Source organism: Electrona antarctica, assembly GCF_951216825.1.
Source record: "Electrona antarctica genome assembly, chromosome: 13".
In the NCBI taxonomy this organism is placed as follows: domain Eukaryota; kingdom Metazoa; phylum Chordata; class Actinopteri; order Myctophiformes; family Myctophidae; genus Electrona; species Electrona antarctica.
The window spans coordinates 28794331-28817287 of NC_136794.1; the positions used below are offsets into that span (position 1 = coordinate 28794331).

At 44.5% G+C, this 22957-nt stretch overlaps 1 protein-coding gene across 3 annotated transcripts in view; it reads left to right on the plus strand.

Annotated features, from left to right (window-relative positions):
* The window catches only part of zeb2a (zinc finger E-box binding homeobox 2a), a 70749-nt gene extending 48566 nt beyond the window's left edge, over positions 1 to 22183 (plus strand). For 2 of the 3 annotated variants that reach the window (XM_079518853.1, XM_079518855.1), the window contains exons 3-10: positions 2490 to 2786; positions 7770 to 7838; positions 9434 to 9622; positions 10499 to 10716; positions 12950 to 13058; positions 13583 to 15561; positions 16712 to 16892; positions 19802 to 22183. In XM_079518853.1, the coding sequence (XP_079374979.1) occupies positions 2490 to 2786; positions 7770 to 7838; positions 9434 to 9622; positions 10499 to 10716; positions 12950 to 13058; positions 13583 to 15561; positions 16712 to 16892; positions 19802 to 20409 (3650 nt within the window). In that variant the 3' untranslated portion in view covers positions 20410 to 22183. The remainder of the gene's footprint in view (positions 1 to 2489; positions 2787 to 7769; positions 7839 to 9433; positions 9623 to 10498; positions 10717 to 12949; positions 13059 to 13582; positions 15562 to 16711; positions 16893 to 19801) is intronic. The other variant, XM_079518854.1, reaches the window with a different exon arrangement.
* The last annotated feature ends 774 nt before the right edge of the window (positions 22184 to 22957 follow it).

Consider the following 22957-nt stretch of genomic DNA (forward strand, 5'->3'; position numbering starts at 1 on the left):
AATGAGCACAAAGGATCGATCGGTGGAGAGGTGACGGGCTTAGACAATGGACCTCTGGGAGATTAGCAGGTCGGAACGGCGGCGCTCAGGCACACAATGGAGGTGCGGCAGAGACGGCAGCGGAGGGTATAGCGCTCCATCAAAGATGTCACAGGAACAAAGCTGGCTCTCCGGGATGCCACAGCCCAAAGTTTCTCTTTTTTTATTCTACTTCTATACTTGGTACTGTCACGAAACAAACCTGGCAAAAAAAAAAAAAGCTGAACTAGAAAGTTCATTAAAAAAAAATAAGGACTAGAAACAAGAGACTGCACAGGTGGTGCAAGCGTATGAGTTGCGCAATTTTGGGGGATATAAAATGATCAGCCCCGTCTTTCATGAAACACATCAGTGGAGTATCCCCAGCCGGCTGTTCTGCCCTCACTGACATCTGCCACACTGCCAAGCCCATGTGACCTGGAGAGGCAAACACTGGGATGAATTGCTTTTGTTTGGGGAGGTCACTGGCTTTTCTCTGTCCGCCGCCTCCTGCCCACCGCAGCACAGATGCAAAACAGCCCCGACACAACACACAGGGCCAAGTATCTGAGCAACATACGTAAAGTGGTAAACAAAGGTGCACGTCTCTCCACAAACATTTCTCTTCGACAGCTCGCCGTGCTATAAATAGATGACGTGACTTTCACTGTTGTGATGTTGTTTTCCTTTATACTGTGAGAAATGTTTTCTTATACAACATTACCCTCGACATACTTGTGTGGGTTTTTTCTTTATTCTTCTTTAAACACAAAGTGAGAGAGAGCGAGAAACAACTTTACTTTTTTTCCCCCCCTTCTCTTTTTGGCGGGGTTGAAAGTAGAAATTATGCAAACCTGTCTTCATCTTTTGCACACACAGCCTTCTTCTTCCAAAGTCCTCCTCACTCACTCCTCCGTGTTTGAGAGCGGGGTCAGAAATTCTTTCAGCGAAAAGGCAAAACCACCATTGTTGCGAAGGCCCGGGGGTGGGGACGGAGGGAGGGGGACGGAGGGGGACGTGGCTAAATGGGGGAGAGACTGTGAGAGCGAGGGGGTTAAGACGTTGAGTGAGATCATATTATATCCAACGTATACCTAGACCACACAACGAGCATTCACGTCTCACTTTTCAGCGCTTTCTTTTCCGTCCTTCATTCTCTCTCTCCCTCTCTCTCTCTCTTTTTTTGATCTGAGAGGGCATTACCCTGTCTGAACTCCCCCTAAATCCTTGTGGTCACACCTCTTATTAAAGAGGGGTTTTGTCCCACGCCCTCCACCCCCCCTCCGCTGCTCTTGGTATTCAGCCCAGGTCAGCAGATTTCGGCCCAGCCCACCGTGGCTCCCCTTTTTAATTTGCACCTGTTGCGCAGTTGTCCGGGAGGCAAGTGCCCGAACCATACAGTCAGACAAAGATCATATTATGAACAGATATGCACAGCCTAATCTCCATGTACCCAAAGGGGAAGAGAGGCGCGTGCGCGCACAAGTGCACTCACATGCACTCTCACACACACACACACACACACACACACACACACACACACACACACACACACACACACACACACACACACACACACACACACACACACATACACACACACACGCATGCACACACACAGAATAGCGCACACACACACACACACAGAATAGCTGTATTTGGTATTGGTTTTCCCTGGGAACCTGTGCAGAACTGGTATGCCGTTAGGGATGTAAAGGTTTATGGTTGGACATTGTCAAGGGAAACTAAATAATATCCCTCCTCCAATGATAAAAAAAAGAAAAAAAGAAAAAGAAAAAAAACCCAGCAATCGACAAGAAAATGCCTCACTTTAGCCACTTCCCACTCACTCTTGGAGTTGGCAGTGGCCTCTCGAGATAAGGCGCATGAGAGCTTGTCGAAATATTGCTTTATTAGGCATACACAGAACTCAAAATGAACCTGAAAATTGTTCTCTTTTTTCCCACCCTCAGGGCCCTCTTTCCTGCGTCTAGTTCCCATGATGTCATGGCTCTTTACTTTTCCTTTTCTCCTCTTGTTATTCCTTCACCCTCCCTCTTTCTTCTTTCAACGTGTTCCTGCATGCTTTTCTCATGCACCTTTATATCAGGGGGCAACTCTGCCACACCGCCAGCGCAGGCATTTTATGGTTTACCACGCGTGCTGCGGCCCCACTGCAACCCCACCCCACCCTCCACCCCCACACACTCCGGATTCAGACCCATGCAGAGTTATGTTATCAAGTTATATAATATTTAAAAGGCCTTCCATTTCAGCTGGCTCCCCTGGGTGTCTGGGCTGCATGAACAAAAAAAACTACAAAATAAAAAATAGCTCCCCAACCTCTCAACCAAGGAATGTGATTTTCGCCTCCTTCTACTTTTCGGTCTGTGCCACGACTAGAGCTATAATATGGGCGGATGTTGTTTTTGAAACCCTAACAGGCCCGTCTTTTGTTTGTGTCTTTGCAGTGCTGAACTACGAGAATGTGGTGGAGACGGGCTCGGAGACGGACGAGGATGAAAGGGCGCTGCTCTCGGAGGAGAACGGCCTCGCCAACGGCGGGGAGGAGGAGGAGATCGGAGGGGCGGGGAGCCCCGCGGCCGCCGGCGTGCCCGCCCTGGAGGCCTCGCCCCGCGTCGGACATGCCCTGCTGTCCTACCGCGGCCAGGAGGGCGGCTCGGAGGGGGGCCGTGGGGACGGCCGACAGAACCACCACGCCTGGCGTCTGGGGGACGACGACCTCGGTGGCCACCTAAACGGCACTGGTGCGTGTGTGTTTGTTTCTCTGTGCGAGCGTGCGTGTGTGTTTGTGTGCTTGTGTGCAGTGGTGGAAAGAGTACTCACATGCTTTACTTAAGTAAAAGTAGCAATACTGCAATATAGAAATAGTCTGTTACAAGTAGAAGTCCAAGAAGAAGTCAAACGTTATTGGCTTCGAAATATACTTAAAGTACCAAAAGTAAAAGTACTAATTGTGCAGAATGTCCCATTTAAAGCTTTCAAATGTAAAAAATAACAGAGTACAGTGAGTGTACAGTAAATGTACTTAGTTACTTACCACCACTGCATTTCACTGTGCTTGTTTGTGAGCGTTTGTGTGCACGTGAGTAAGTGTATAAATTCCATGTGTTTAATGCTACTGTATCTTAACAAGGCTACAATGGAAGTGTATATGACCTTTGAGATACAAAAGTACTAATTATTTTTTAAGCGCCTTATCATCTCCCAGACATGCATTACTTTTTGTATTGTGTTATAGACACATCACTTGAGTACAATGACCCTGCCGTGCAAGCAGACAGCTATACTATAGTTGTCACAGCAAGTCTGATTTATATTTAGTTGAGCACCGGTGATGTGCACCAACATGATTTACAATCCCACTGTGTGTTGCACCGCGCCGCCTTGTTGGGCTTGTAGATCTGATATTGTCAGGGCACAGCACCGACCCAGTATTATGTCAGACAGGCATTATAGTTATTGCTCTTCTTCTGATTACTGGAGCATGTTAGATAGCACTTCACGCTGTACGAGCCACACAAGAAACCCATTCCCACTCTGTGTTTATCTATCATCTCACTCTCGGGCACGAAGAGAACTTCATGTTTGTTTCAATTAGAGTGATGCCAGAGTTTTGTGTGTGATGTCGATCCCCATTTTAAAGTGTTCTAGACGCAGACCATCGATTACCGATGTTTTGACCAATATTTTGTCAAACAACTCTTAGATTTGAGTTTATATTATGATAACAATCCCATTATGGCCTGCCTTTCAATGAAATGTCTCCATATAGAGAATCTGTAAGGGCCACCATCAGCAGTTTACTCTCACAGGCTGGTGCCATGTTGCTGCTAACCCAAGCCCACCAACCTCTCTCTCACACGTATTCATCACACTACCACTGTTAACACCCTTCTGTCTCTCCAGCCTCTTGCAGTTCTCCCTCTCATTTATTTGCCGTCTTTTTTTCCCCCTTCATTATCCTGTCTGTGTGAAAGCCAGTAAGCTGTAAACACTCAACTGTATCCTTGTTATTTTTTCCCCCTGGTATGTTTGGAAGAACACAGCCGTAGTATTGCGGAACAAAGCCTCGATGGAGCACACAGTATGTCAAAAAAATATTTCATTTTGATTTCTGAAACAATACAAAGGCGGCTTCGTAGTTTTTTAACGGGCCCTTGTTACTGGCTCCATGCAGCCGTATTGTTTGAACAACCTGTTCTAAAATTCCTTGTAATTGGAGTTGAGACAGGAGTTAAGACTGGAGCTGAACCGAGAGGCCAGGGCAGACCTTAGCTCAACACCCTATAAATGGAACAGACCTATATCAATGATGGACAAGTTCCCCTTCTTCAAGCCTGTCAGCCTGCCTCTTCAGAGTCAGACTTCTCCATTTTTACCTCCCCCCCTTCTTCCTGCACTCATCTGCAGCAGTGACAGGACAACCAGTGTCACCAGGGCCACAAAGACAAATACTTTTAATTAGGAACCAAACGGGATCGTTAAGAGGGGAGCCGGGCCCTTGCAGGACTCATTAACGGCCCTAAATGAAATTTGGAGCTTTATGATGGCCATTTACATGCATAATAGGCCCACCATTCTGGGGCTGCTTGACAGATACAGACTGCGGCAAGAACTCATGCGAGACACCCGGTTTAAAAAACGGATCGGCATCACCAATCCGTCTCCGCTAATGACCTGGCGCAGTGCGCGCACGCGCCGCTGAGCTGGGAAAATACTGCCGAGTTTTGAATATTGAACGCAGGCCAAAGCTCAAAATGTAAATGAAAAGAGCATTAATGTCAGGAGCGTGGAGAGCGTTTCTCTATGATGACGATAATGATCATAGAGAAGCTGTAAAAGAAATCAATGCCAGATTAGCACATCTGCTACAGTTAGTTTGCTAAACTAGCAATTTAGTATCTAGGTCTTTTTTAATGTGATCTGAACTGTTGGAGTGTTCAACCTTTAACATAGAAGGAAAATGTGAAATCTGCACATTTTAAGCCGACATGATTCATTTATTACTTAAAAAGAAAATAGGCCCAGATGGCAACTATAGGCTACTTGCTGCGGTTTGCCAGTACAAACAACACTTTGATTTGCAAAGAAAATCACCTCTTGGTTGAGAGAGTAGGAGCAGAGCTGTTGATATTTGACTGATCGAGACACATGAATCAAAATAATCATAATAGAGTTCAGCCACATAAGCTCAGCCAGACCATTTTCATTTTTGAACACCACACATGCACTGTAAGCAGCAAAGGTGGGGAGACTAAAGCTATAGCAAGGTAGTGAAAAGCAGAAGCGGTGCTTGCAGTGTGACAGATTGACTCACACCGAGAATGCATAAAAGGTCGAAACAGGAGAACCACAAACAGAACTGAAATGCTCATTTCACCTCCATCTTGTGTGTCTCTCGAGGAAAGAAACAAAAAGAGAGAGACTAAAAAACACAATGAGCCTCCATTTTATATGCCATGTACTGTACTGTACAACAGTGTAAGTGCTGTGTGAAGGAGGGGTTGACTGAAAATAGACTGACACTTGAGTACAGTGTGTAGATTCTACGGCAGCGGTGCAGGGCGTGACTCACAGGCTTTTGTCCCGTTGTTTTGCCGCTCTGAGACAAGTAACCCACAAAAAGCCCCCATGTTGGAGAATGGCACTAATTGTAAAGTGTCTGGCATCGATTCTCCTCCCAGTGTTTTCCATCAGAGAGGAGAAGCCACATGTTTCTTTCATTGGCGTGAGGCGTTTAGTGTGCCACCATTTTATTTTATCTGTGTGGTAGACTATGAGCGACAACTCCTGTGAGGTAATAGCAGCAGTTTAAGCCCAGGGTGTCATTCATTCTTTTTTATATTTGCTTTGAAACACACTTTAACTCTGTGTAAGTGTGGGCAGCTATTGTTCTCGTGCCTAAACGTTCATCATTAAACGTACTCCTCCATAAACCCCAATCCAACTTGCATTACAGATTCGGTGGCTAATGGTAGGCCTAGTGGCCTACTTTACAAAATGATTGCACTGTGCCAAATCATTTGTTTTAAATTATTATTTTCTAACCAGCTATTTTCTAGATTGGCAAGCTGTTTATAATTTTAGGTAAAATTGTTTTTAAGGCAGTGTAAGGTAAAATCAAATAGAATATAGCCATGTAACTGGTTTAGATTTTTTTTATATAGGTCTAATATTAAGTCATTATGTCAATCACACAGTACAAAGAATAACAATAATTAATTACAATTAGAATGTAACTGGACTTTTAAGTGCTAAACGACTTGCTTGTAGTCAACGGCTGAGATTTGTATTAGTTTTTATTTCACATTTTCTTCTTTCTCTCATTTCTTCCTTTCTACACTTCTGCAGTGTTACTAATGGGTCAGCTAATATAGTTGCATCAGAATCATTTCCAACACTTTATTAAATTTTGGTTATTTGAAGCCGATCTACAAATAGCTTGTAGATCGGCTAAATCGTATTTATTTATTTATCTTGGAAAATGTTGACAATGTTTGAATCATTTTGAATATATAATTTTTAGCACAAATCTTCTCTTGTGGGTGGAACAACATATTTTTTGATGGGGGTCTGTGGTCAAATACATATCAATTTGGGGGATCTTAATGAAAATAAATACTGCTCAACTATGCACGCACGCACGCACGCACGCACGCACGCACGCACGCACGCACGCACGCACGCACGCACGCACGCACGCACGCACGCACGCACGCACGCACGCACGCACGCACGCACACACACACACACACACACACTGGGATGATGTGCTGTTTGGTTGCACAGGGGGCAACCTTGGCTGTTATTTTGCTTATACAGGGTTTCATAAAATGTGTAAATGATCCTTGTCCTTCACTCATAATGATAGCAGAATAATATCTTGTGACTTGTCTGAGTCATAAAAGGACTATTAGGCCACACACACACACACACACACACACACACACACACACACACACACACACACACACACACACACACGGTTCCTGTTTAAGACTCTTATGAGGAAGGAAGTTTTGAAAAGTGACCTGCTGCAACCAGGAGGTGAGAGGAGGGAACAACCCTCTCCACCCCGTCCCCACCTCTCCCAACACGCACGCACGCACGCACGCACGCACGCACGCACGCACGCACGCACGCACGCACGCACGCACGCACGCACGCACACGGCTCCCCTCTATTGCGGGTGGGGGGGTTGTATATCCCTCCTTTGAAGGGGAAGCTTATGATACTTGTGACTCCTGTTGAGGAGTCACATGAGAAGGCCCAGGAGGAATAAACACAATAGGCACAGTATATGTACACCCCGTTGGCCTGCCTATCCCTCGTTATGTGGAAAATACCTTCACATTATGATGGAAAGAAGTGCTTGTTAGCATGAATTGTCCGCCGCCACCGCGGCATTCCAATTGACTTAGCCTGGAGTGCTGCACTAGCTAGCTGCGGTCATACGGTCAATTTATTGGAGAAAGAAAAGAAAAGAAAAACTGTGTTAAGCCCTCTGATTTATACCTAGCTGCGTGCAACGGTGTCGCTCGCCGGAAGTAACAGATCTGCAATCGCATCGTGTCGCAACTCATTGTGAGCTTGTATTCTGCTATTTTCAGCAGGCGACAGGCAGCAAAATGTTATATAGCGTCCGAGTGAGTGTAAAGCAGGAATTGGGCACAGGTTGGAGTATCAATTAAATTGTCCTCTCCCTCTCCCTCTCTGCTCCTTCACAGATGAACCGAAGGACGAGTATGAACCTCTGGGGCCTGAAGGATCTCTCCACGCAGTGGGAAACGGTACAGGTAAGCCCCCAACACAACACTACCCCTGCCCACAAAGCACTCAACGCCAGTAAAGTACTGCAGTAAACGTGCTTACAGTAAGTGTTCAAAAGTACAGATTACATTTTATAAATAATAGTAGAAACAGCAGATCTCCAACGCGTTGTGAGCTTGCAGACCTGCATTAGACCAGCAGCAGTATTAAATAGCGAGATGGGATTACTCGCCAAGCTACTGATGCAAGTCATTCAGGTGATTTACGTAACAGGAAACTCGGTCAGGGTGCCATGTGAGATAAGGCAAAAATACTGAGTGTTACTTATACTTTCTTATTGTCTTTTCCTTTCTTTTTTGTTCATTCATGTTTTATTAGTTTTTCTTTACGTGACCACAGACATTACAAGAAAAAACAAACAAAAATAAACAGATAAAACAATAAAACAGACTAGCACAATTCACATACAAAACAGACATACAAACAAACACAGACATCCTTACTCACACGTATCCATTGCTATACATGCAGTACATACATAAACTTATACTGTATATGTTCAAACTGTTGTATAAATAAATCTCTCTAAGATGGTCTTATGCCCTATTTAAACAATAAATGTGAGCTTGTAGATCTGTTATTTCGCCTATGATAATGACATAATAGTGACACCAGGGTTTAAAGTGTTTAAGTCTGATAGTGACAAAATGGACCCTGTAAAGAGTCCATTGTTGCGCTCAGAGTCAAATTAGTGTTCAGGATTTTACAAATCAAAGTGAGCAAAAGAAAACATGTGTAAGTTGAGCAGGAGTGCAGTGCAAATAGCATTTTGCCACGAAATTGAGTTTTGACCCAAATCTCATTTGTTTGGTTCATGTACTTTCAAATTGGTTTTGCAATGACACAATAAATTGTCCGTTTACCCGTCTAGCGACTCATAAGATAATGGCTGCAGTGCAGTCTAGCCGAGCGGAGCATTGAGCGAGGGTTCTGCGACTGCTACTCAAAACACTGATGTTAATGTCTTTAAAGTGTAAATATCTGCATGCAAGTGTACAGAAAAAAAGGCTTGACACGGCCATTAAATATCTTCAGCAGATCATGCTGTTCGGTACGTAATACAGTATGTTTGTGATGTCTCCTCGTTAACTCCTATCTGATTTCTAATCACATTTAGTGTTTGAGAAATGTTAAGAAAAATCCCCTGCGAAATTGACGAATCCGGGCAATCTAATTGTGTCTTAATCAAATTGCAGCAACCCTGAGAAATATTTAAGTGAAATGTTTAAAGGCCTGTTCTTTTCTCCTCTCTCTGCCCCCAACCTCAAGATGGTTCACTTAACAGTGGTGCATCACTTAATAGCGAAATTATCTCTTATCTATTATGTTATTTTTCTTTGTAGAAACCATTACAGAATATCGTTAATGGTTAACTTGAATGTATACACCCTCGCTAAGTAGCTCCCTAATGGTTTCCTCTGCGGTCTGCATCACAATTAGACCAGATCTGTTTTCCTGCGTACCATCATGTTAACGTCCTTCAAACGGGGTGGGGTTGGGTGGTGGCCTAGGGGGACTAACTTATCGGCCTCTGACATTTCCCCCTGCTTCCTGTCTTCAGTCAAGGGACACGAAGGTGCGTCGGAGCTGGACGAATACTTCTTAAAGCGCAAGCTGGACGAGAGCGAGGGCCACTCCGCCAGCATCGCCGAGTACCTGCAGCGCGGAGACACGGCCATCATTTACCCAGAGGCCCCGGAGGAGGTGACGCGGTTGGGCACGCCGGAGGCCAGCGGTCAAGATGAAAATGGTAAACGCCTAATAGTTCAGACCAAAGAAAAGACAACATCCTTTTAAACCTGCTTTATACGGCGGTGGCGCATGCTGAAAATAGCACACCTACAAGCTCATGATGTTTTGTGGGCATTAGAATGTTGCAGAGAAACATTGCAGCGGTCTAAATTACCCTTAAGGCTCAAGTCACCAGGCAGCACTTTGACTTATGCACAGGAAAACTTCAGTGACATTTCACCCATTGACACATGGCCGATTGGCCCATATGGGCCAGCGATGCTCCCCGAACGCCCTAGACCTATTAGCATTACAACATTCCTTTTTCCGACCATTTCACTGGATCTAGACACTAGAGACAGCCCACTAGGTTAAAGTTGACACGTCCAGAACACCTACCAAGAAAGCAATATTACAGTACACAGTATATTATAAAAGAAGTGGCTTGAACGGGAATTCATGAGGTGTTGCAAATTCACAAATGCACAGCCACTGACGTGTGTTTCTCACTAAAGCCCAGCCTCTGTGCATCTGTGCAAATACACTCCATCTTATTGTGCACTTCATCTTATTGTGCCCCGGCCTCCACCCCCCTTTTCTGTCCGCAAGCATGCTTCTTCTACCTTACATTCAACACAGGAAATAGACTTTTCACTGCTCATTATATTCCGCAGCTAATACACTTTACATTTGCAGTTCTCATGCGGGTCTATTTCTGTTTATTATCGCCAAAGGGAAAAGTGAACCCTGAGGGGCCATGCACAGACACAGACACAAATGCACAGCACTTCTTCTTCTTCCCGGGTTACACACCGCAGACAGGCCGGGCTCGCTGCCCATTAGGGCTCCATTAGCTGACCCCGCTGACCCTCTGGTCCTCTCCCCCCCTGTGCAGACCTGCCACCTGGCACTCCAGATGATTTTGCCCAGCTCCTGACCTGCCCCTACTGCGACCGGGGCTACAAGCGCCTGACGTCGCTCAAGGAGCACATCAAGTACCGCCACGAGAAGAACGAGGAGAGCAGCGTCTCCTGCCCGCTGTGCTCCGAGACCTTTCCCCACCGCACACATCTGGAGCGCCATATGGCCACGCACAAGCCAGGGAGAGATCAGGTACGAGTCCGACACGGGATGATGATATTCTGTTTCTCTTTCTTTCTTTCTCCCCCCCTCTTCTTAATCCGCTCTTTCTTTTTTTCTCTACATTTGATCGGTGAGTTGTTGTTTTTTCTCTCTCCCCCCCTCCCTTTTTAATCAGTCCTCTCACACCGCCGGGTTGGGACACGCACCGTTTCCAACACACTGCCCCTCTATTCATTTTTCTCCTTTTTCTTTTATTAAAAGAAAATAATTTCTAATTAGGATGTCTTTAATGGTTTCCTCATGGCTTCTTGGTGCGCTTGTGCGGAATTACATTATTCTCTCGAGTTAATGATTGGGTTCATTCCCCCGTAGCTGTCATTTCTCCTGTTGTAACAACTTTAGTTTTTTGCCTCTTGTTCTCTTATTTTCTTAAACACATGGCGCCCCTATTCTGCGGCAAAATCTTTCCAAAAATGTCAACAATTTAAAAACAATATTTCTTGGAACATTTCTGGTTACATTTCAAAGAATTCATATTTTTTTCCTCAACTAAAAAGATTTCCCAAAACAGCAAAAAATGAGCTTGCAGATCGGCTATATTCGCATTCTGTCATACAATGAAGTAGCCTATATACGGCTTGAGTGGTTAAAAAAAAAGGGAGAGTAAGACCCTGTACTGCTTGTTAGCAGCTGCATTATGTTGTTCTCCCCCAAGCTTCCGCCTACAGTGAAGCATGCGTGGGATGTGCAAGCATATTGACTTCCCCGGGCCATCTGACTTTTTACATCAGCTGTTGCTGGAACTGGAAGTGGAACAGATTTGATTAGAGACTAGCACTAATAAAGATAGTGCTAGATATATAGGCCATTTCCTATGATTTTCAAACTTTGATTTATTTTCCTTCAGAGGAGGAAAAGCCTTTTTTGTTACAAAATCTCAATTTAGCAGTTGGGGGAGTTTAAGCAAAGAAATAGAAATAGTCCAAATGGACCGGTGTTGCCTCTTTCCTGCCCTTCCCCATCCAAAACTCATATTAGACCATGTAAATAAGCAGTGAATCATTCAATTTTCCAATTATACTGTGATTATAATGAGATTTCCTGAGTTAAGCCTGTCAGCTTCGGACCTCAAATTTGCCTGAGCTCACCGTAACAGAAGCAGTAAGTTGCTTTAGCCCCCCTTCGCCCCCCTTCACCTGACCCCCCCTTTCCTCTCCTTCTTGCTGCCTTAAACAGGAGCAGATGGTCTTTTCCCCCAGCGATCTGGAGTATCATAATCCCCAAATGACTTTAAGTGCTTGTTTATTTGTGTACTTCCTCCCTAGTTAAATAGTTAAAGGAAGACCGAGCTGAGGTCATGTGACTACCTTGTGCCTAATTTATGCTCCGACGTCTTGCGAGTGGCAACGTATATGCATCGCGCGACGAAAATAGCCAATTTGCAAACTCACAATGCATTGCGGACGCAACACAGTTGTACGCAGAAAGCCATAACTCAGGCTTCGGTGCATCCAAGTGCAAGGACCTTAGCTGAGAGGCACACACAGATTTTCTGTGAATTCAGACAGAATTGTCTTCCAGCATATTTTTATTATGACCCTGTATACTAAGAAGAAATGAGTCTCTGCCAGTTGTTGTTGTTTTTTTCTCTACTTTTCCCTGGAAGATTTTTGACCTACACATTTTATCATAAAATAAATCCATATTCCGGTTTCTGGCTCACTTCGCATGCATAACATTCACAATCACTGTATGCTAAATAAGCTAAGAAGGGATTTTTGATATGTTTGTTTAACCACTCGACGTGAACATCACCTCCCACTCTAAACTTTTTTCACATTTGCTTGAGGGACTCTGTTGCCCTTTTCAATGTTGTCTTGTTTGTTTATCTCTACTTATTTGAAATGCAAATGGAGGCAATGCACCTACACTAAAGTGTTACCTTTGAACAAAGTCAACCCACACGGTTTTTCAGAATGCCGCGATGAATGGGTTGCTTTATCAGTTAGATTACGGAATTTAGATGCAAAATCAAGCTCATATTTTGGGGGCTTTTGTGCGTATGGTACTGGGGCTGAATTATACAATATGCATGTAAATGTAACTCATTATATTCTATTCAGTGTGAATACCTTGTAATCTCCACCACTGTCTGTTAAGAAACTCCTACTCTTTTCTTGATCGGGTTGTGCTGATATGAAAAGTCCTGTACTGTATTATTTACCCATTATTTATTTATTTTTGAAATGTTTCTTCTTCACAGCCTCAGCTACTGAACGAGGGTGCCGGCAACCGCAAGTTCAAATGCACCGAGTGTGGGAAAGCTTTCAAATACAAGCATCACCTGAAGGAACACCTCCGCATTCACAGTGGTGGGTATTATTAAAAGGACTTGTGGGACAGCCTCTGTCTCTGTTTCAGAATGTATTCAAATGACTGAACCCCATGAACAGTAAAATTGATAGTGTTCCCTTTTGGCCTCTGTCTGTAAATGACTCATTCCATTTTAGAATAGCTCACTAGACCTTGTTTCGTAACTGACTAATTCAGCCATATGGACGGAGCCATAGCTCATCAAGCTGAGAGCTGAATGGAAACGGAATAGAAATAGAAATGTTCACACATGATGATTGGCTCTTGTGCTCTCGTCAGGTTTCTTAAGCTCCAATTAACTATACATGATTTTGTCTTTGTCCTTTTAACTTTTTACTTACTTATTACAACGTTTCCCCTTGTAGTAATGAACTAATCCTGTTTCATTACATAGAATTCATACCAAATAATTCTGGTATAATTAATGTTATTTAATGTCATTACCATATTGACATGGTACATTAAATGGTGCACATTTCATTTACAAAAAGCTTGAGTAACAATGCATATTTTCTGTTTTCAGGTGAGAAGCCATACGAGTGCTCCAACTGTAAGAAGCGATTCTCCCACTCCGGATCCTACAGTTCCCACATCAGCAGCAAGAAATGCATCGGCCTGATCGCCGTCAATGGACGAGTGCGCAACGGAAACAGTTCCAAGCCTGGCTCCTCCCCTAACTCCACCACTTCCTCCCCCGGCAGCCCGGCTCTGGCCCAGCTCCGCCACAAACTGGAGAACGGGCGGCCACTGGGCTCACAAGACCAACAGAGTCACCTCGACATCAAAGCAGAGCCGATGGATTTCAATGACTACCGGCTACTGATGGCTTCTCAGCACGGCTTTGGGGGACCAGGGGCTTACATGAACGGAGCTGGGCGCGGGGGAAGCCCCCATGGAATCCACAGCTCTTCCCAAAGCCCCCTGCAGCACCTGGGAGGCATGGGGCTGGACCTCCCCTTGCTCGGCTACCCAGGCTCTCTGAACAATCTGAGCGAAGTGCAGAAGGTTCTCCAGATCGTGGACAATACAGTCTGCAGGCAGAAGATGGATGGGAACCCAGAGGAGATCTCTAAGCTCAGGGCCTATATGAAGGAACTAGGAGCCCAGATGGAGGAGCAGAAGCTGGCGCTCTCCTCCTCGCGGGCTGGCTTCCAGGTGGCTGGACATGGCAGCCCCACCAAGAGCATCATTGACTACACGCTGGAGAAGGTCAACGAAGCGAGGAGCCTGATCGATGACCACAAGAGGCAAATGGACATTAAGAAAGAGAAGCCAAACCACTCTGTTGATTTCGGTAGCGAGGATAAGTCCCACGACGGACAGCCCCAGTTCTTGCCCTTCTCTTGCCAGTTCTGCAAGGAGACGTTCCCTGGGCCCATCCCGCTGCACCAACATGAGCGTTACCTGTGTAAGATGAACGAGGAGATCAAGGCGGTCCTGCAGCCCATTGAGAGTGTTGCTGCTAGCCGCAGAGAGCAGCAGGCCACCCTGCTCTCTAATGCTCTGTCAGAGAGGGGCTCCACCAGCCCCATCAACCCCTTCAAGGACCATGTATCGGTGCTCAAGGCCTACTTTGCCATGAACACCGAGCCCAACTCAGAGGAGCTTCTGAAGATTTCCATTGCTGTGGGCCTCCCTCAAGAGTTTGTCAAGGAGTGGTTTTCCCAGTGGAAGAACCACAACAGCCATGGAAACAATCTGAGGAAAAGGTCACCTCTGCACGACCGCAGTGTCCATGACATCAACCACAGCCTGAACCGGTCACCCATGTCTTCTTTGGCACAGCATGCCATGTTAATCGCTGCCACAGATTTACACGGAGGCTCTGCCAACGGTGACGTCTCCCACAGACTTTCAAAGGCCAACCAGTTTACAGCCAACAGGCAGACAGGGGACAAACCACTAGACCCCATGGACCACTTGAGGAGCAGCACTCCATCACCCCTCAACCTCTCCTCGACTTCTTCGAAAAACTCACAGAGTAGCTCTTACACTCCAAACAGCCTAGCCTCAGAGGATGCCCATGGGGATAGCCCGTTGGATCTGTCCCTGCCAAAACACATGTCACACAGCAAGGGCATCTCTGTGGGAGAGAAGCGGCACAGACCCAACGGTTTTATGGTCGAGCGCAATGGGGAGGCTCCGACAAGGGAACAGGGGGGGCCACTGTCCTTGGTCAACATCAAGAAGGAGTTCCACAGCTCTGACGGCCACAATGGAGGAAACAGTGTTCATCATCATCATCTGGAGAAGAGCACCAGTCCCATTTTCGGGATCAACCCCTTCACCGGCGGTCACATGTACACCTCCCTGCCGCCCCACGGGGCCTTCCCTCCCCCGGCGTTTATGTCAGCCCAGGCCAGCATCCCAGGCCTCAGGCCCTACCCAGGCCTGGACCCGATGAGCTTCCTGCCACACATGGCCTATACTTATGCCACCGGGGCAGCCACATTCGCTGAAATGCAACAGAGGAGAAAGTACCAACGGAAACCAGGTTTCCAGGTGAGGCATTCAATGTGAAATCACTTTTTCTGCCTTTATTGATAGATTAACAGTAGGCGGACAGGAAATGGGGAGAGAGATGGGGGTGACACGCAGAAAAGGTTGTTGGGATCGGGGGTCACATCGTGACACACTGTCAGGCTGGATTACCATGTGGCCTAGGTGCGCAGACAGCTACGCCAGCTGCCAGAGCAAAACAAAATATCATTTTTTTCTTCAGTTTCTACAACCATTAAAACCAACAATTCTCTTCTCTATGATTCGAGGATTCAAAGAAGACTGTTTTGTCTCAAGATAATTCAATTAGCCGTGTTTACACTGTGGCTGTGTATTATAATCACAGTGAAACGCCACAACACAAGAATTTATGTCCCATATGTTACCTTGTTTTTGTCTTCTTGTGGCTCAAGGGGACTTACCCACCCAGGTGGGGCCCACTAAGCTCTGTCCAGACTAGGGATCATAGAGGTGGTGGAGGTAGAGGAGGAGGAGGAGGATGAGGAGGGGTAGAGGCAGCAGGTGTAGGGGTGCAACACATTGAATTTATTGATTTAACATCATGTATAAAATTACAATTTTAAATTGCTTTTGTTATTTGTTCTTTATTTATTTGTGTACATTTATTGGAAGCATTTCATTGTAGGCAATTTCAAAATTGGCAGATTGAAACGCTTACAACATGTTGCATCACAATGCAAAGTTTGGTTGTTTTTTTTTGTACTACAGTATACTGTTACACTATGAAACATGAAGTTTATCTTAGGTGGGTTTAACAGACTAATTGATTCAATCTATTCAATTTGATATTTACAAAATGCATTATACATATTTTTGCAGAGAGAACGAGGCAACCAGGTGCTCACCAGAGACGTAAAAGTATACAGTTAAACTAGTAAAAGGTGCTCTTGGATCAGACATGATAAGACATCTGATAAATAAATGGGAGATCCGGGCACTGAAATTAAAAGAGGGAGCAGCTTTTATTCTTGATTATTCAATTAATAATAATAATAATAATAATAATAATAAACTAATCTGCAATACAATGCTGGCTAGTCATAGCCCCATATACAGTAGTGTGTTCCAGGGTGTGGAGGAGAGGAGGTGACAGGTGTGGATTATTTTTGACTCATCTTCTTGTCCCACGCAGGGGGAACTACTGGACGGCACCGCAGACTATCTGTCAGGCCTGGAGGACCTGACAGACGCCGACTCGCTCCTCTCGCGGAAGAAGATTAAGAAGACAGAAAGTGGTATGTACGCGTGTGACTTGTGCGACAAAACATTCCAGAAGACCAGTTCCCTCCTAAGACACAAATATGAGCACACAGGTATATAACATTTGGACACTTCTTTTTTACCCCACCCCCTATGCTTTTGTGCCCTTCTCCTCTTCCTCATATTTTTTGTCTTCGGAGCGATCTTTTTTTCTTCTTCACTTTTCCATTTTTTCTTTCTTTTTTGTCACTTAGCACCCCCTCTTGTAGTTCTTAGTTTTATCTTTTTCTTTCTTTCTTTCTTTCTTTCTTTCTTTCGTTCTTTCGTTCTTTCTTTCTTTCTTTCGTTCTTTCTTTCTTTCTTTCTTTCTTTCTTTCTTTCTTTCGTTCTTTCTTTCTTTCTTTCTTTCTTTCTTTCTTTCTTTCTTTTTTCTTTCCTTTTGTTATCTGTATTCCAAACCATGGCCTTTAACATGTTTCTTTCTTTTCAACAGGGGGTAGGGATCTTTTTTAGTATGTAAAGGATTTACATTTACATTCAGCACCACAAATACAAATACCATTCATACTGTGTCTCAATGTGTGTGTGTGCACAATGCACATGCGTGTGTGTGTGTGTGTGTGTAAGAGGAGGGGGCAGAGAGACAGATAGAGAGAGAACACATGCTTGTGTGCATCTGCGTGTCTGTTGCTGTGTCGGTGTGTTTGTGCATGTTTTGAGTGTCACCGGGTAACAGATGTCAAGAAGAAAAGGGGGGAAAAGTTTCAGATAAGAGAGAGTTGTGTTTCCCCCTTCGGTTTAAGCATGACCTGGACATAAATAGGCCGCCTTCCAGGTAAACCGAACTCTGAACTTTACACCTTAAAGCGAGCACATATTGGAACAAGAAGCGCGGTAGCCCAGCAGCATACCTTTTAAGTGGTGCGGATAGGTTTACACCATTGACTCTCAGGGCATTCGTCAGGATGCCAGGTCTACGACGGGAGACACATCCATCCCATTAATTAATTTGCCTGTGTGACATATCTGGGTCTTCTTTTTTTCCCCTTTTTTTATAAAAGGAAAAATAATATATGGATAAAATAGCTAAATCTCCTCAAAATATGTGACCTCCTCTACCTCAGTGGTTCTCAACCTGTGGGTCGGTCCCCAGTTCAAATATGATTATTTTGGGGGGTCCCCAGTTCAAATATGATTATTTTGGCGGTTCCCCAGTTCAAATATGATTATTTTGGGGGGTCACCAGGTCAAATATGATTTTTTTGGCGGGTCCCCAGTTCAAATATGATTATTTTGGGGGGTCACCAGGTCAAATATGATTTTTTTGGGGGGGTTGCGGCCTGAAAATGTTGAGAACGACTGCTCTGTTTCACCAGGTTGCATCATGCCTCGCTCATATCTCCCTGTCACTCCCTGTTACACATGCAGTGCAGGAGCGCTCCACCAGGAATCCACCGTCTCATTTATTTTTGCCCCTCCGTGGGGGTGTCAGGGAGGGAGAGAGGGTGAGGGTGGGGGGCAGTTTAAGTATGCCAACTATGGAAGATGTTGCCGGCATTCCAAGGCTATTTGTGGCTAGGAATTGCCTGTGTGTGTGTGTGTGTGTGTGTGTGTGTGTGTGTGTGTGTGTGTGTGTGTGTGTGTGTGTGTGTGTCTGAGTCTTGGCCTGTACCGTGCGCCCACATGCGGGGAGGTGTGCATGTGTGTACGTACATTCCAGTGCGTGGCTGTCTGGAATCCTGCATGTGTGTGTGTGTGTGTGTGTGTGCGTGTGTGTGTGTGTGTGTGTGTGTGTGTGTGTGTGTGTGTGTGTGTGTGTGTGTGTGTGTGTGTGTGACTATTGGCATTTCACACGGCGTGGAAGGCGTTTGTGCATGTGTGCGTGGGATGTGCGCTTTGGAAAGGGTGTCACACACAGGCCTATTGGTTTGGCATGAGACAAGTCCCATCCTGCTTGTCAGAATTCAGATGGAATAGATTTCCGGTAGTGCAGACTAGAGTAGTAGTAAATCCAGGTGGCGGGGCTGTGCGTTGTGTGTATGCGTGTCACTATATGGATAATGTGTATCTCTGTGTGTATGAGAGACTGTCTTGTGTATTGTGTGTGTCTACTGTAGCTTGTGTCTGAGTGTATAAGGGGAGGGGGGGGGGGCATTTACGGGTGTGAAAAGCCTCCCACAAATACATTCGTCATACTATCGTGTGAAGGGAGGCCTGATCCGAGTCGATATTAATTCGGTCGATGATGTCATGAAAACACACCGTCCGTAAGGCCAGACTGCTTCAGTTTCACCTTTCCTGGTGCTCGTGGCATCTGATCTCTCTGGCTTAGCTTGCTACGGTCGCAGACGACCACATAAAGTAATGCGGGCTTCGCGTTTCTAAGGGCCTTCCACCTAAGCAGCTGCTGAAATTAGCTCTAAGATGTGCATGTGATGGCAAGCTTACAGTAGGTCATCAGTGTGATTTTTATTCTGCATTGAGATTCAGTGTGATTTCACAGGACACACGTGATTTCACAGGACACACGTGGGGTCCGGTTCACAATCCCACTGTGATTCATTTCCTAAGCTGATCTCGTCCTGTAAATTCCACTTTATCATAGATAAAGTCTTTATAAAAGTCTTTAAAATGTCTTTATAAAAATAATTACCACTTTCAACCTGGCATCCCTATTTTTGACAATTTTTGACAATAAAATGATATTGGTTAAAATGGCAAAACAAAATGGCCAAAAAAAGTTATAAAAAATAGCACAAAATAATAAACAATCTAGATTGTCTGTTTTCGCTATTCATTGTACAATGAAGTATATAAGAGCTTATGTGGCTAACTCATGACTCATGTGTTTTTGCACGCAACACACACTCAACATACACTGAGGTAAAAACTGCATGTGTGTTGTACTGTAGAACGTCCTCCACCAGACTCATTGTGAAAGCATGTTTCTGTGTGTTGCTATTGTGCCTCCAGTGTGGAGTCACCAGAGTAACGCCTCCCCTCACCCCTTGTGTCTCCGCAGGAAAGCGACCCCACCAGTGCCAGATCTGCAAGAAGGCCTTCAAACACAAGCACCATCTCATCGAGCACTCGCGCCTGCACTCGGGCGAGAAGCCCTACCAGTGCGACAAGTGCGGCAAGCGCTTCTCCCACTCGGGCTCTTACTCGCAGCACATGAACCACCGCTACTCGTACTGCAAGCGGGAGGCCGAGGAGCGGGAGGCGGCCGAGAGGGAGGCGCGGGACAAGGGCCCCCTGGAGCCCACCGAGCTGCTGATGAGGCGGGCCTACCTGCAGGGCCTGGCGCCCATGGGCTACTCAGACCCAGAGGACCAGCAGGAGGACGGGGGCGGTACCATCCTGCGGGACGGCACGGAGGGAGGGGTGAGAGGGCGAGAGAGGGACGTGGACGAGGCGTATGAGGACGTGACAGACAGACGGGAGGCAGGTTTCCGGGGAGGAGAGGACGAGGAAGAGGACGAGGGTGACAGCAGGAGCCTAGTGGGCACGCAGATGGACTCGACGAGGGACGAGGAGGACGACGACGGGAAGGATATGGTGCACTCGATGGATGAGAGTTCAAGAGAAGGGAAAACAGACGGGAAATCGGACCAGGAGGAAGCGGACTGAGTCAAAGAAGTAACACTTAAGAGAGAGAGAGAGAGATATAGAAAGATAGAAAGAGAGAGAGAGAGAGAGAGAGAGAGAGAGAGAGAGAGAGAGAGAGAGAGAGAGAGAGAGAGAGAGAGAGAGAGAGAGAGAGAAAAAGAGGGAGAGAGAGAGAGAGAGGGGAAAACAAAGCTTTCAGCAAATATTTGTCATGTTGGTTTGTTTCATTTCCTTTTTTTCATTCTTCCAGCAAACATGAAACTCACAGAAAGACAAAACTGAAGGGCTCGATCGTACGAGAGCTCTAGGTTTTTTGTTTTTGTTTTTTGAAAGATTGTAAAGATGGACTCAAGATGCAATGTGGAGACTGCCAACATCAGAGTCGTGAGAACAAGCTGGGTGGGATTGTTTAAAAATCCACGTTATGCAAAAAGTAAAAAAAAAAAAAAGTAAAAACAAAAAAAGAAGTAATAATGATTATCATTATAATTAAATGAAATGAAGCTGTTTTTAATGTACAGTATTATTAAGGCCTAAAAGCTGTGTGGTGCTATAATGTTCTTCTTAACCTTTCTGTGTTTCATTGTGTTCAAACCCCAAACCAGGAAATTGCACTCTGCCCCCTTAATCACTACAAAAACACTTTTGAAAAAAGAGAGAGAGAGCGAGAGAGAGTGAGAAAAAAATAAAAGCCTATGGATATTTATACCGTGCTTGAAGACACGGTAGCACTCTGTCAGTGTTGTATTTTGTCTGCCCACTTTTACTGTGATGTCCTTGGTTGTTTTTTTTTACCCTCTTTTTTGCAAGGCAAACTAACCACACAATTTTGGGCCTCACAAACAATTTCTTTATGTGAAGGAACTTTAAACCTGTGTGATTTTAATATGTCATTGTGAGTCTTAAAAAAGTTAAAAGAAAAAAATAGAAAAAATGGACCGGAGAGAGTGAAAGAAAGAGTGAAGGGGCGAAATATCGAAATATGAAGGGCTCCGTTGTTTAAAGCGAGCGAGCCTTTGTGTGTTTTATTTTCTCAAGAGAAAGCCTTATATGCAAACCTTTTCACCTGTGCGTTTCTGCAAGTGCCATCCTTGTACAGTGTAAATCAGAGTTTGACCTGTGTTATCTTTGCTCTGGCTCCAGTATTAAAATGAATATTTCACCTTGTTTTTGAAGTACCTATGTCAGTATTAGCATAGATAGACAGCAGTTTGTTAGTTTACATATGTTTGTGCAATTCTCTGTATTTTTTCCATGACCTTTTTTTGTCAGTATTACTTTGTTTTTTTTTCGTTGTTGATTTTTCCAACATAAATTTCATTTTGTTCTTATTTTAAGATTACCATTTTATTTATGTGACTCATTTTATATTTCCTAATTTTATTTATTTCATACTGTAGTGTACAGTATTATAGTTCCTCAACAAATAGATATATTTTAGTAAAAAGGATTCTGTCATTGACTATTGGAGCAAATTATGAATAGAGAGCGTCTATGGTATTTGGACATTTTAATTTTCTTTCCTTTTTTTGTTTTGTTTTTTATTTCCTTTCAACTACTGGAAATTCTAAATTTGGGGAACTTTTGATACGATATTGTGAAAACACTGTATTTTTGAGAGTTGAAAAAAAATCCACTTTATTCATCCCACTGACGAGGTGAAGAGGGACTGTTGATGATGAAATTCCTGAATTGTCTGAAGTATTATTGAATTTTTAATTTCTCTTGGAAATGACCATGCTCGAATAAATGTAGCCAAAATTAAATTTTAATAAAAGCTGTGTTATTCCTCTTGTACCTGCTCCTTCTACAGTCACTGTACCTCTAGCTCATGAACCATATTAATCAGAGTCCAAAATGTGGGCAAATTCCCCAAAGTTTTCTCACGTTGTGAGCCTCTAGAGCTATCTTAGCTATTTGTTGTACTACGAAGCACATATAGCGCTTAAAGGAGTAGTTCACCCAAAATATGACTCATGTTCTATCAATTACACACCCCATGAGACCTTGAATTCAGCCACCCTGTCATCAAATTATTGGCTCAAGAATGTGACAAAAAACAAAAACAATCTCCATGAATTCAAGGCTTCATAGGGTGTGTAATTGATAGAAAATAAGTCGGTTTTTTTGTGAACTACTCCTTTAAGTGGTCAAACAGGTCAAAACAATCATGGACATCTAGCCATCAACACTGACCCTGTCGCTGTTTTTAGCTTTCTCGTGTTACCGTCAGATTGCATTTCAGTAAGCTCATCACTGACTTTGCAGTTCGCACATCTAAATCCATAGCAAATGAGAGCATCGCTATTTCATAATTACCGAAGGCTATGGCCACTTGACTGTAGCTGATTTCAATATGCCATTATACTTTCATGTCACCTTTGATGTTCCATGTTATCCAATGCACCATGGGTATAAAAAAACCCCGTTATTTATTATATAACGTTGCTGTCAAGCAGAAACCCGACAGCAACGATGATAAGTTATATAGTTGGCCTTTTCTACAATGCTATTGTAACTTAACATAAGGAGAACATCATGTAGCCTATGTTTACTGACAGTCTTTCTG